At 37.8% G+C, this 14,364-nt stretch overlaps 1 protein-coding gene across 1 annotated transcript; it reads right to left on the reverse strand.

The window, feature by feature from the left end:
• Window positions 1-8,917: 8,917 nt before the first annotated feature.
• LOC144634414 (uncharacterized) lies at window positions 8,918-13,802 on the reverse strand. The gene is made up of 6 exons (XM_078493368.1): window positions 13,608-13,802; window positions 11,585-11,925; window positions 11,334-11,483; window positions 11,134-11,256; window positions 9,890-10,125; window positions 8,918-9,280 (listed from the first exon to the last, which is right to left on the reverse strand). The coding sequence occupies exons 2-6, from the start codon at window positions 11,898-11,900 to the stop codon at window positions 8,918-8,920; spliced, it is 1,188 nt and encodes a 395-aa protein (XP_078349494.1). The 5' UTR covers window positions 11,901-11,925; window positions 13,608-13,802.
• Between the last annotated feature and the right edge of the window lie 562 nt (window positions 13,803-14,364).

Below are 14,364 nucleotides of genomic sequence, written 5' to 3' on the forward strand. Positions count from 1 at the left end.
AAAATAGAAAAGTGGGTAAATATCAACTCAGCAAAATGAATGGCCTTACCTTTTGATAGTTACTAATGCTGTGCTTTTCCTTCTCGAGGTAAAATTCAAGGTATTCTTAAAAACATTTGTACAAACAAGTTTACCCCAGCAAATCAAACTGAAAACTGATTACTTTCAACAAACTGCTCGTGACCAATTAATATTTTATGACTGAAGAGAGTTCTAAAGACTTCAAAATTCCTTCTTTATTAACATTACAAAGCTCATGTCCTGCAGCATTCCCACTGTGCTGCAAAGATCAATATTAATACACATTTATTTTTAGCCATAATTAAGGTTACGTGTTTAATTTCCATCCGCTGGTTTTGTTTGAGCTAAATTACTACTGATCTGAAAGACTTCATATGCGGCTCACGTTTAGGCCTTTCTAGCCCAACGTCTCTACGAAAAAAAAACATGCAGCGAGCGCTTAACACCCAACATCGCCGCTGCCGAAACAGACAACCACAATTGACTTGCCTATCTGATGGCCAGAACGCATATTTTTTTAAATAAGCTTAAATATACAATGTGTTCGTTAACAAAAAGGTGGACGACAAGTTTTGTGTTGAACGATAAAAAAATTACTCTTTGAAATTTCAAACAAAGCACAAACGTTTACAATTTTGTTTACCTAAAACTATGGTAACATGCTTACATTTGTCGAAGAAAACATCTATATATATATATATATATTACTATGAGTCAGTCTTCTTTAATACACAGTTGCTCCGAGAGGGGGAGGTGAAGTAAAGACGGGCCCTTTTTTTGCTCCAATTAACAGGTAAGGTAAGGCAAAGTCTGCGTTCGAGCCTGTTAGCCCATCAGGCCGTAGTTTATCCCAGTTGAAGCGACTAAGAGTATTTCTACTCCCCCCTGGATGGGATGCTAGTCCATCGCAGGGTTACTCCCAGCAGTAACTTCGCCGATTCTTACTATACAATTAGTGTCTTAAGCTTTGCCCAAGAACATAACGAAGTGCCCCGGCCAGGGCTTCAACCGAAAATAGGGGACCGAAGAGAGAGGGAGACTTGAGAGAGGGGGCGGCCCCCCGGTTCCCTCCCCTAGATCCATCACTGGTGCAATCATGTATATACATGATACATGATACGCATCTCTTTGGATGAATGCTGCATACAGAGAAGCTGTATTCTAGTAATATAATGAAATCATATTTACAGCATATAGTATATGTCCAAGCGAGACGAAAACTGCGGTCTCGAACCGGTTTTGGAAACCAGAATTCGCCATCCCATGGTTCTTGTTAACTCTACAACGTGCTTTATCGCCAATAGAATAAGGATAAATAATACGCATCTTTTTGGATGAATGCTGCACACAGAAAAGCTAATATACTATTAATATAATGAAGTTAGTTTTACAGTACAGTAAAAACCCGTGAGTATGAACCTGAGATTTGAGAACCTGTTAAGCTAAAATTTGCAAATTAGACGCCATTTAGCAATTAGACCTATTTAGCCTCAAATTTGGAGACAGGTTCTTATTTTCTAAAATTGATTAGTAGAAACTCAGCTGTGTTCTATTGGAAATCCGCGAATCTGATTGGTTCTCCCACTGATTTCTATTCGCCGATAGAAAACAGTCGCGCGCGAGAGTAGCTCTTTAAGCGGTAAATTTTCTTGATTTTTGTCTTAAAAGTGCACAATATTGTAGGTTTCGGACTGCAATCCTTTAGAGTTTCTACTAAAACAATTAGACTACTCGCCCTCGTTTTCTATGAGCGATAGTCAACTCGGCTGCGCCTCGTTGACTATTTGCTCATAGAAAACTCGGGCTCGTAGTCTAATTGTTAATTAAAAATGTTTACTTCTTAGAAATAAGTTTAGACAAAGCATTACTGTACATGTATATAATGTCATATTCTAAATGATCAGTGCTTCAATTTTACATAAGCACTTATGTGGTATGCAGATTTTATACAAGGAATAAGCCGAATACCACTTAAAGTACTATTAGCATCAATGTATATTTTCTTCAGAAAATAAGAACTTATTTTAAGAACGTAAATAGCCTAAATGTGTGTTAACGACCATTTATATAAGACCCTGGTTAGGCTAAGTTAGAAAAAAGTAAGGTTTTTACTCTCGGGACTGTATACAATAGCGACCTTCAGATTGGACTACGAGTACGAGATTGAGTACGAGTACGAGTTTTCAAACCAAATTCGTGTGCCTCTTTTAACCACTTATCACCCCAAAATTATAAGTCGTACTCGTACTCGATCTCGTACTCGTAGTCAAATCTGAAGGTCGCTATTGTCCAAGCGAGACGAAAACTGCAGGCCCAGCCCGGACTCGGAAAGCAGAATTCGCCGTCGCCTGGTTCTTATTTACTCGACTGTCTAATTTATAGCTTTTAAAAAATTGATAGTATGGGTGGCCCTTTACTGGTGATACAGTGGAACCTCGATATAACGAAGGGCCAAGAAACTGGCAAAATTTGTCCGCTATAGCGAGGTTTCGTTATATCGAGGTACTTTCTCATACATTTTACTATTACTGGGGCGAAGGATATCGTTCGTTATATCGAGGACTGCGCTATAGAGAGGTTCGTTAAATCGAAGTTTCAATGTAATATAATGACATAATATTTTCAGCATACAATATCTGTCCAAGCGAGACGAAAACTGCAGGCTCAGCCCGGACTCGGAAATTAAAATTCACCGTCGCCTTGTTTAATATTGTTCACTCAACTGTGTAATTAATAGTTTTTAAAATTGATAGTATGGGTAGTTCTGTACTCGTGGTGTTATTTTATAACTTGATGTCACAATGAACAGATGGAACTCAATACTGAACGATCAGTGTTAGTGTGGCAAATATTCCCTAAAAAGGACCCAAAACAGATAATCTTCTGTTTTGGTACAACTTCGATTTAACGAACCTCTATGTACCAAAACAGATAATCTTCACCGAGAATAAATGAAAAGGATTTTAAACCATCACCTTAAAGTCTATCAAGTCTACGTAATTCATATAAATACACAAAGTAATATCAGATATGTTCAGGATTGAACGCTAATGAGATGCACGTCTTCATGACAGTCATCACGAATGGTTCTCATTAATAAAAGTTCACAAAACACACCAAAATCTGTCAAATACGAAGTAATATGAAAATGTCGAATAACACAGTAAAACATGAATTACTCAATAAACAATAATTGCGTTGAATCCAGGACATAAGTGAAAATTCGAAGAATATTCGCCAAATTGAAAAACCCTGACCTACAATCCCGGACGAAACCTGTTGAGACAACTTCTCTTCTCAATGTTTTATCGCAGTGATTACAGCCATTGCAACATGAGAAATGAAAACAGTCCTCACTCCTTCCGCCCCCCCCCCCCCCCCCATTCAATGTTGACATTCGCTTTTGCTAACATTTGCTACAGTATGTGTGCCGAGAAACGTTTTCGTAAAAAAACAACATTGAATCTTAAGAGTTTCGGCCGGGATTGTAGCTCCCTCAAACGGTTAAGAATTCGTCTGTTAATTACTACTTATGTTATCGTTTTTTTTTTTTTTTTTTTTTTGTATTTTAATGATATTTATTTCATACTCAAAGGTTTTTTTTTTACAGCACACAAAAGATAACATACATATTTATATTACAATTCGAACACACAGATATCCAAAAAAAAAAAATAAATAAATAAAGAAATAAATAAGTAAATAAAACACTCACGCAAACACACACACACTGTACCACCTGGGAGTTACTGGTATACTAGCTCTGTGAAAAACAATTGAATTATAAGTATATTGAATTGCAAGTGATGAAATTGCAAGTATAAAAAAAAAAACGCTCTGCGATAATAATTAACAATCAGTTTGATGCACTTTTATAAACTTGCCCCACTTTTTTAAATGGGTTGGCCATTTGTTGCCAGATTTAGCTACCATCATTTCTAGTTTGTAGATAGTCTTAACTTTAGCAAGGAACACCAGAAAAGAAGGTTTAACCTTATTACATCTGCAAGAATAAATATATTTTTTCGCGATTAATAAAATGTGATTTACAAACAATTCTTCTTTCGAGACTGTTATCCCAAATATTATATCTTTACAACAAAGAGAGACTATTTGAATGTCAAGGCTGCTAATCCATTTAATAACCTCCCCCCAAAAATTTACAGAATAATGGCAAGTTACAAACAAGTGTTCGAGGGATTCGTCCGCTTCTCCACATAAAGAACAAGCTGGAGATGACAAAATGCCGATTTTGCAAAGAAAAGCATTCGTTGCGAGACATCTGTTTAAAAGTTTATATTGAAATTCGCGCAGTTTTGTGTCTAGGGCAACTCGATGCGGTAAGCTATATATCTGCTTCCAGTCCAACACATCGTTTTCGAATAGATCATTATATTTGAATTGCGCTGTAGGTGGAGTAATGATCCTATCACGTAATTCCTTGTAAATGATTTTTGATACAGCTTTACTGATCTGCACATTTTGTCCGTTTAAATGTAGTTGTATCTGGTCTTGTAGGTTGAATGGCTTCGCAGTAATATATTGACACGTTTTTAGACATCTTCGCCATTCGGTTGGAATTGCTTCGATGACACAAGTGAGTCTAAAGGCATCTAATGGGGAGATATTTAATTCACGTAACTTATGTTTCGTGATAAGTTCATTATTTTCAGCGATTAAATCTCCTATTTTACGTATACCGATGCTCGCTAGCTTGTGATTGTATACAGACTTGCCATTGATGCAAATAGCTTTATTATTCCAAAGAACAGTTTTTAAAATTTCAGCAGCTGATAGGTTCTGTACGCCTTTATTCGATACAGAGCATTCTGAAAAGTATTTTAGACATTCTTCATAAAAGGGTGGAAGCTTGATAGGCAAAGTTTTCACATCAAAGTCGCAACAGAGGATAAATATGCCACCAACAGGTTTAAGGTAATGCAATAAAATAGTTTTCCAGTTGCTGGTCTGTTCGTTTGCAAGTCTCTTGCAAACAAGTATTCTTTGGGTTCTAATAATGGATTCGAGATGAGGAGCTTTGAGTCCGCCATCTTCGACATCGCTAACAAGCGCTAAACGTTTGACTTTATCTTTTCCTTTCCAGATAAAATTGAATATAATGCTATTTGCCTCGTTTAAGAATTCTTTGTCTAGACATATCATGCTTGCACGATATAGGAGAATTGGAATAATGAAAGTTTTAATAATTTGAATCCTACCAATAACTGTAAGGTCCCTCCACCTCCAGATTCTTAGCTTTTCTTTGATCGATTTAATCAGATCGTCACAATTTAACTTTCGTTTGGCGCATAAATCGTACGTGAAATGAATTCCAAGGATTTTAACAGACGTCTTAATTTCTAGACGATTAACAAGGTGATCTGGTAACAAATTTGAACATCCTCCAAGTAACATTATTTCTGATTTATCCTGATTCATTCTGAGACCAGAACACTCTCCAAAGTCGTCTAAAAGGTCAAGAAACTTTGCCAAAGAAGTATCGTTTAATAAAAATGCAGTCATGTCATCTGCAAAAATTTCCAATTTAATCTCTTCTCCATCTACCGTGATTCCCTGGATGTTTTTGTTGCTTCGTATATTAATAGTCAAAATCTCCAAAACCATGATGAACAAACAAGAGGAGAGCGGGTCTCCTTGCCTTACCCCACGCTGAATTTCGAAAGGGGCAGTGGAGAACCCATTATTTAAAACGCAGCTTGAAATGTTGGTGTAAAAAGTCTGGATCCATTGTTTGAAAGAAGGTCCGAAGTGAAACGCAGAAAGAGTCCGAAACAGAAAGTCCCTACTTACAGAATCAAAGGCTTTTTTGAAGTCTATTGAGACCAGTCTCCCTTCAATCTGGTATCTTTTTGTGTATTCCAAAATATCCTCAATAGACCTAACAGCGTCGCAGATAGTCCTATCTTTGACATATGCAGATTGATTGTAGTGTATGATACTGGGTAAAACAGCCTCCAGTCGTTTAGCGATGGCTTTTGAACCAATTTTTACGTCGACATTAATGAGCGAAATTGGTCTCCAGTTAGAAATGTCCCTTCTATCTTTATCTTTTTTTTCAATAAGTGTAATAATAGCCCGTCTCTGTGAGTTGGACAGTTCACCGTGATCGTAAGCGTAATTTAAGCTCTCCACCATTATTTTGCCAACGACATTCCAAAAAGCCTTATAAAATTCCACCGTTAAGCCATCATCGCCAGGCGATTTGTTTTTTTCAAATAATTGGAGGCTCTTAAAACATTCGGCAACTGTTAACTTCCCTTCACAGACTTGAGCATCATTGGCGGTGAGTTTAGGGATTACTGGGTTTTCTAAAAAAGACGTTAGCGAGTCATTCGATGGGGCTAGCGAGTCAGCTTTATAAAGGTTCGAGTAAAACTTTTCAATTTCGTACAATACCTTGTTTGGATCGGTTACTAAAACACCATCTTCGTTTAAAACCTTACGGACAGAGCTTTTTGCTTTTTTGTGCGATTCAAGGTTCAAGAAGTACTTATTGCTCTTTTCTCCTTTTTCATACCAAGTTACTTTAGATCGAACAATTGCACCTTGAGCTAAATCATCATAAATACTGTCGTACTCTAATTTTAAAATTTCGAATTGTTCACGATTTTCAGCGGAAGGACATCTGCTGCAATTTTCCTCGCAGATCTTCAGCGAAGCCTCGATATCCGTTATCCTTTTTCTTTTCTTGCGTGCCTTTTCCTTTCCATATTTTATTGAAAGTTGCCGTATTTTATATTTGATTAAATCCCAAAGCAATCTCTTATCATCAATTGTTTTGAACTCCTCAAGCCAGGTTGGGATGCTTTCATTTATCAAGGTCACGAAGTTGCCGTCTTCGGCTAAGCTAGCGTTGAATTTCCAAAATGAAGGGCCATGTTTTTGATCAACAATATTATTAAAATGAAGAAAAATTGCAGAATGATCAGAGTTGATTGATGATATGATGTCAGATTTTTCAATATCATCTTGGCAAACATCACTTATAAGCCAATAATCCAATCTCCTTTGAATAAACGGCTTCTTCTGTCTCCATGTAAAGCGTTTAGTATCTGGGTTCCTTATTCTCCAAATGTCAACCAAATCGAAATCTAGACATATATCTCGGATATTTTTTATTGAATCTTTGTTAGACGGGTTTCCGCCAGCGCAGTCAAGATCGGAATCGAGCGTGACATTAAAGTCTCCTCCAATAATGATCTTATTCTCTTTGTCGACAACGAAATTTTCGATAGCCTTGTTCAAATTGTCAAAAAATCGGCATTGTTCTTGTACCTTATTAGGCGCATAAATATTTACAAACAAAAAATTTGAACTTTGCACGTCGGCTTCCATTATAATGTAGCGTCCTTCATTATCTACCTCGACAGATTTTAATTTGAAATCTAAATCACTTCTTACTAGGACCATTACTCCACAACTATGGTTAGTACCGTGCGAAAAGAAAAGCTTACCTTGCCACTGTGTTTTCCAGATGTCTTCAACGTCCGCAGTGCAGTATGTTTCTTGGAGGAAGACGATGTCATATTTCCGTTCATTTAACCACATGAAGAGAGCTTTTCTTTTTTTTGGAGAGCGAATACCTCGAACATTTAACGATAATAATTTAAAATCTGCGCATTCCTTCTCGAATGATGGCAGTAAAATCTACTACAAAGCTCGTTTTATACTTGCAATTGCACACGAAAAAAGAATATAGGAATAATGAATTGTAATTAGTAGAGAGATTCCCAGTGGTACAGATATTAAACACGATTAACACTAAATACAATAAAAGGTTATAAAGACCGCAGATATTGTTATCCGTTATGCAGCCCATGGGATCTGGAGCGAAACCAACTCCGTAATTTGAATACGAAATATAGGGAAAAACACAATTCTAAAGCGTCAAAAACAATTTACCTTACTTTCTAAATGTTTCATTACATTGAAATAAACTGTCCATCAATATATAGCTTGTCTGGTTCCTTTCTGTCGAAAGAGGCGACTTTTCCTTCTTCTCTTGCCTTTTTAAGTTTCGGCCATTGCTTTTTACGGCGTTCTTGAATTTCCTTGGGAAGATCTGTGTACACTCTGACTTCGGTATCTTCTTTGAGCTCTAGTGCTTTTTTAAAAACTCTTTCTCGGTCGGGGAATCTCAGAAAACGCACAATGATCGGTCTGTGTGCTCCGACTTTCTTCTTACCAATGCGGTGAACGCGTTGGAACTCTATGTCCCTAGCGTTATCGATTTCAAGCTCCATCTCGATGAAACGGTAAACTACTTCGCTGGTGTTTTCTGTGTCGCTAGATTCAGGAACGCCGAGCAAGCGTAAATTCTCTCGTCTATTATAAACCTCCTGATACAAACAGCGATCGTTAGCGGCCTTGATTTCCTTCTGGTTGTCATTTATTTTACGCCGCAGTTCTTGTACTTCGGTGTTGAGATTAGTAAGCCCCGCGTCCATCACGTCGGTTGCTTCTTTGATTTTAGTAGTCTTGGTTTGGAGCGCGTTTATCTCAGACTGAACACCGCTTAAAGCAGTTTCAAGGTGTTGCACCTTCTGAAGAACACCGTCCAATTTTCCTTCCACACTCGTCAGTCTGTCTAGTATTTGTTGGAGCTGCTTAGCTATGACCTCGGACATATTTGACTCTGCGATGAACTGGTTGTTGGTACTATCGCTTTCTTCGCAAATTCTTTTGCCGTCAGGGGAGGCAGTTTCAGAGCTGCTGCTATTTCTGGTTTTTCGTTTCAAATTGCTTGATAATTCAGTCGCCATACACTGAAGGAGACGCTAAAGAAACACAATTTTCGATTCAAACGAGCGGAGCGGGTGAAAAACACGTCTTCACTCCTTCATGGTCGACCCAGTCTCCGTTATCGTTGCTAATCTTATCGCAGCCCCACACTGATCAGTCTATTGCTTAGGGGGCGATGGCCATTGACGTTGAAAGCGACTCCGCCATAATTTGACAGCGAAGTTGCTGTTCGGAAGTAAGGAGAGATGGTATCAGCGCACCAGTGGACACATCCTTTATAACAGTTGGTATACCCAGAAACGAAGAAACCAGAATAAAATGACAGATCACAGATCAGTAGCTGGTATTCATAACTCGTGTCTGCTACGCCTCGCCCTATCCACAGTTCCGGTAACTGAGTTCCGTAATTTTCCGCGGCAACAAGAGTGGAACTGAGCTTGTATGTGAAAATGGCTTTGTCTCCTGTGGTTTCGTCCACAAACATGATCTCACGAAACTGCAACGAAAGAAAAAAATATTGCAAGGGCCCTTGTTGAACTCGATTTTTGCAACAGCAAGATACATGTATGATAAAAAAAGAGAAAGATTGTAAGTTTTATGAGAAAGATGTAATATTCATCACGTCACAATCCTAGGAAGAAAAAACTGAGTCCCGGCGGGAATCGAGCCAATGACCTCCCAAACAAAGGGGAGGCGCTCTAACCACTGAGCATTACGGAGAGACTCACTTGATTTAAAAGTGACACCCGACACTAACGAGCTTAAAATTTCATTTTTTTATCACTATAGAGTACGCTATTGACATTGCTGATTCCAGCAGTAAAACAAGCATATTTCCCTTTTGAAGATTCGCTTCTCGGGCCAACCGCGGGGCAACTGTCAGCCGATAGTTCCTCGACAGAAACACTCTATTGTTTAATAGGACAGCTGAAAAGGGAAGGAAAACTCGCCGGCTCTCGCTTATTGCATAGTAGAAGGTTACCCCTTGCTACTCATTTAATATAATATTTTTTAAATACTACAAGCTCAGAAACAATCAGGTCCGTGGAGGCATGAATGGCATTCTAACCAAAAACAGGGGAAACATTAGACGCGTGATATTTACCGGGATGTAGTTACAGTCCGTTCTGTAACCGTTTGTACCATAGGGCAGATCCTCCTCATACGTCACTTCCGTCTTCAGATTCACTTTGTCGTCGGTTGAGTAACACATTGTCCATCCTCCGCCAAATGACGTCATATCACAGTACACCAATACGCTGAGCCTGCTCTCCGGTTGTACCTGGTACATTCCATCACGAGCATGCGGGAATACGTCTTTTATCTCCTTGCAGCTCGTTCCTTTATCGTATAGGAGAAAACAAGTGCCAAGATGGTGAATATTGGTCAGGTTCTTTTAGGGGTGTTTGTGGTTCGCAATGAAGCCTTCGACGAAGGTCCATAACCACGAGCGGGCAAGATAGCCTTTTTCCTCGCTCCCCGCTCCCACCCCCTGGGGCTTTCCACGAGTTGCTCGGCAACTTTTTGGCAACTTTTCGTATTTCGAGCAACGTTTTCCCCTTTAAGCAACTTTTATCCTTTCGAGCAACTTGTTGCATTTTGAGCAATTTCTAGACCGGTACCGAAGATCTCTGAAGATTGTTCGAGTGTTGTCCGAAGGCCAACTGAACGTTTCCGAAGATTAACAAAGTTTCCGAAGATTTTTGTGAAACATCCAAAGACGTTTCGACTTTCAACTCATTCACACTTAAAATAATTTATTTCAAAATTAGTCAGCAAATATGACGTCTTCACGATTTTTCTCAGTGAAAGAAATCATTGTAATTAAACAAATTTTTGCCTTAAAATGTTATTTAGATACTTCTGTTGCAGAGAAATTGCATGAAACCGCTTAGAAATCTTACCTTCAAAAGGAAATAAGCATTTATTTGGAGAAATTTTCTTGATAAAAAGCAGCGGTTTGGATTTTGGTGGGCAACTTTCGAGCATCTTTTTAAACCAAAAGCAACTTTTTTAGATTTTTGGAGAAACTTACGAGCACCTTTTTCAGAAATTTCGAGCAACTTGTGGAAAGCCCTACCCACTTCCTCGTGCCTCCCGTTCTCTTGCGATTCTTTTCCTAACCTGCGATCGGGAGTTCTTTCCTCCCGCCGCGAAAAAAAAAAGGCCCGATTGCATGTTATTCTTTGCCCGCATTCAACAACAGAACAACAATACGAGGAACTAAATAGGGGAATGTGAACAGCTTAACACAAGTGCAACAGCAGAATAAGTACTCCTTTGCCAAGCCTTTGATCTGCATCACTGAAATATGAAAAATTTGTTTGAATGACATGAAAATCTGCTTGCCTGTCATAGATGAGTCACAGTGGGTACCAGTCCACCCTGCATTACACAGACACGTGTAGTTCACGTGACCATTCACACACGAAGCACCGTTCTGGCAGCGATGCCGGATGCAAAAATCTGCAACTAGAAATCGCAACACATGAGTGAAGCACTGTTTCACAGTTAAAATAGGACTCAAATGAAGCATTACCAAACCGTACCTTCTGTGTTCATGTCACAGTAAGCCAAGATAACATTTCCAGAACCACTAGGATCCAACCACGAATTACTGCTGACCGCTTGTCCTCCTTCATTTGCTTTGATTTCCTTGCATGACTGAGCTGTCAGCGCGGGAATGGAACCAAGTTGCTCTGATGAGAGTAAAAAGAGTGTAATTCAACAATATTAGCTTACACCTTAGATGAAATCTTCACTAATAATTCAAACTGATTTATAACCATAATAACTTTACTTCTATGTGCTCCACGCTTCATGTAGAACCGATCTGGATCTGACACAAATTGTTCTGGTTTAGCCTCCTTGGTTCTGTTGTTCATCTCGCAGATATTTGTCTTCATAACATAATTGTAGCTCTGGCATCTGTCTTCATAATGACAATCTACTAAGCATCCAAAAGCAGTTGGCGACGCCAAAGACGTGAATGTGAAACCTTTCAAAGCTTTGCCATAGATTGGTTGCTGTGCCGGGCACTGGTCAGCGGCTTCACCATTACACTTCCAGGACAACGCCAGAAAAAACAAAACTGCAAACAACTGAGTTGGACGCATTGCAGCTTAAGTGAGGAAAAATGTCCTGCAAAGAAAAGGCATTCGTATTTCCTGTTATTGGTAAATTTCGCAATGGTCACATTACCTATAGCCACTACAAGCTCCTAATAATAACCTTTTTTCTCCTCGATCTCGAAAGTTTAAAACTATTAGAAGGAAAAAACTACATAGCGTTATCGTTGTAACTAAGGGCTACCCATATTCAACTGAAACGAGATCGAATTTAATTTTTTTAAGCCTTGCCGCGCTATGTTTGATTTTTGTGGCACATGAATTTTTTTGGTTACATGTAACTGTGGCAGTTTAATGAGATGATCAAGATGAGTTCAATTATTTTAAATTTCCTTGGTCAGTTAAACACAAGAGATCATAAGAGCTTGCTTCTTGCTGTTGGAAAACAACAACGCCTTCTACTGCGAAGAACGTACTAATGAGGCATGGATTATGATGAAACTTAACAACTGATTTCTATACAATTAATCAGTTTTCAAAAGTAAGCTTGTTACATGCGAAGAATTGTGTCAACCGAAATTCAAAAGCGGACGGAATCTCCCACATATTTACACAATATTTCTGTTACTGGAAGGAAAACTTAGCCAAGAAAAGTATTAAAAAGTTAGGTATATGTTTTCGTGACCGAGAATACCACAAATGTAAATATCATTAAACAAAAGAAAAAATAATTAAATAGAGAAACTTTCCCTAACCTGCATTGTCAAGTTTTAACTTCTCTTAACTTTTTCCCGTATTTAAGGACACTAAAGGAATATATCAATTCGTCTTTATTTATTTTTTTTTAAGATGTGACTTGAGATCGATGTAAAAGTCAAAAGAATGACTGAATTATTCAAATTGGCAATCTGAGTTCATAAATGTTGTATGAAGAAATCTTCTTGCGTTCGAATAATCTTTATTATATTTAGTGTTGAGAACTGAATAAAAAAACTCAGAATAGTTTTCTTTTGAAATTTCATTTTTGCTGTGTGATGGTCGATATATTTTTGGGCCAGGTTAGATATCCCGATTTGGTTAACGCAAAAGTGATGTCAGATTTCGCAACCTAAGACAACAAATAACTTATCTAACTTGTGTTTTTCAGAATTACAAGTTCACATTCAATATTTTATTAGCACACCATATCACGGAAGTTGATAATGCGTTATAAACCTCTGCAGTAACTGATTTTTTACAATTGCGAATTTACAATCAAGTTCTTTCTTGTATTTTCTGTTTGCCGTACAACATTAACTGTTTATCAGCATAACGGATAACAAAACTTCTGAAGATAACTGATACATTTTTACAATTACAAATTTACAATCAAGTTCTTTCTTACATTTTCTGTTTTCCACATAAGATTAACTTAAATGTAAATTAAACACTGAGTTTTGCTGTGTTTTACATGCTCAGTGAATAAATAGAACACGATAATGTCAGAGCCTTAATAGAAGTTAACCCACAGAATCGATGGCTTTAAAGGAGCTACATCACGGAAAACGCATCTGGCAAGTTTTTTCAAGTTTGTTGTTCGTAATCCATCTTAATCTTCGTCAGTTGAAATCATCCTTGTTTATTTCGCATTATTATTACTCCTTTGTTGTTTTTCTCTGTTAGAAAACTGTTATTTTGAGGTCGTGTATCTAATAAACAAATCCAAATAAATATTTTCTTGCGAACGATCAATTTAAGCGAAATGTATTACCTTACCTACACAGTGCACTGTCTCTCCTTTCCTTGTTTCAACAAAATGATAACTTGTAATGTTCATGAAAAAGAAAAAAAGAAAAGAACTTTAAACATTACCCCCCGTCTACTCTAGTGAAAAGTTTTTGACAGTTTTTCTGTCTCAAGCTGTATTAATGTAACACTTTTGAAAACGTACACCTATTAATCATTAACGAAAGGAAAGGCTTCCTTGCGTTTTGTTTGCGTTGACAACGAGAAGGAAAACTTAGGTGATGGAAAAACCTATTCAATCACCTTTTTGTGTGATGGTTTCAAATGATAGGCATGCTGAACTGATCGCGTATCAGATACAACCTTTTTTACATTAGTTAAATTCAGTGTTACAATGTTCGTTTTTCAGTTATGTGTCAGCTGCAAAGTAATTGAAGCCTCGAGATTTGTTCTCACAGATTTAATTAGAATGCGATTAAGGAGGCTTCCAGGACACTATGACTCGCTTCGTGATAGGTAATTGTTTCATTCGCTGGCAAACAATTGCCAAAAGCCATGTGGGAGTTAATTAGGCATACAAACTACATCCTCGGATTGTAGTAAATTTTTAAAGTATAGTTTTTCTTCTCTTAGTTTGTTTTTGCAAAAGTAACATGGGTTCCACCTGAATGATGCAAACTATTGATAATGATTGAGCTAATAAATCTCAATTTGTCTTCTTCATTTCTTCTCTTTTGTATCACAAGGTTATCGCAGTTAGGTACATCTCAAAAGTATCCATATCATC

This window comes from Oculina patagonica, chromosome 1 (genome assembly GCF_052425735.1).
Source record: "Oculina patagonica isolate OP01 chromosome 1, crgOcupat, whole genome shotgun sequence".
NCBI classification, from domain to species: domain Eukaryota; kingdom Metazoa; phylum Cnidaria; class Anthozoa; order Scleractinia; family Oculinidae; genus Oculina; species Oculina patagonica.

Bases quoted from the DNA above. Each gene is read 5' to 3' on its own strand.
- LOC144634414 (XM_078493368.1), bottom strand. From the start codon at position 11,900: ATGCGTCCAACTCAGTTGTTTGCAGTTTTGTTTTTTCTGGCGTTGTCC. The intron at 11,484-11,584 runs GTAAAGTTATTA...TACTCTCATCAG, and splicing joins GAAGCGTGGAGCACATAGAA to AGCAACTTGGTTCCATTCCC. The intron at 9,281-9,889 runs GTAAATATCACG...CTTTCGTTGCAG, and splicing joins CGGACTGTAACTACATCCCG to TTTCGTGAGATCATGTTTGT.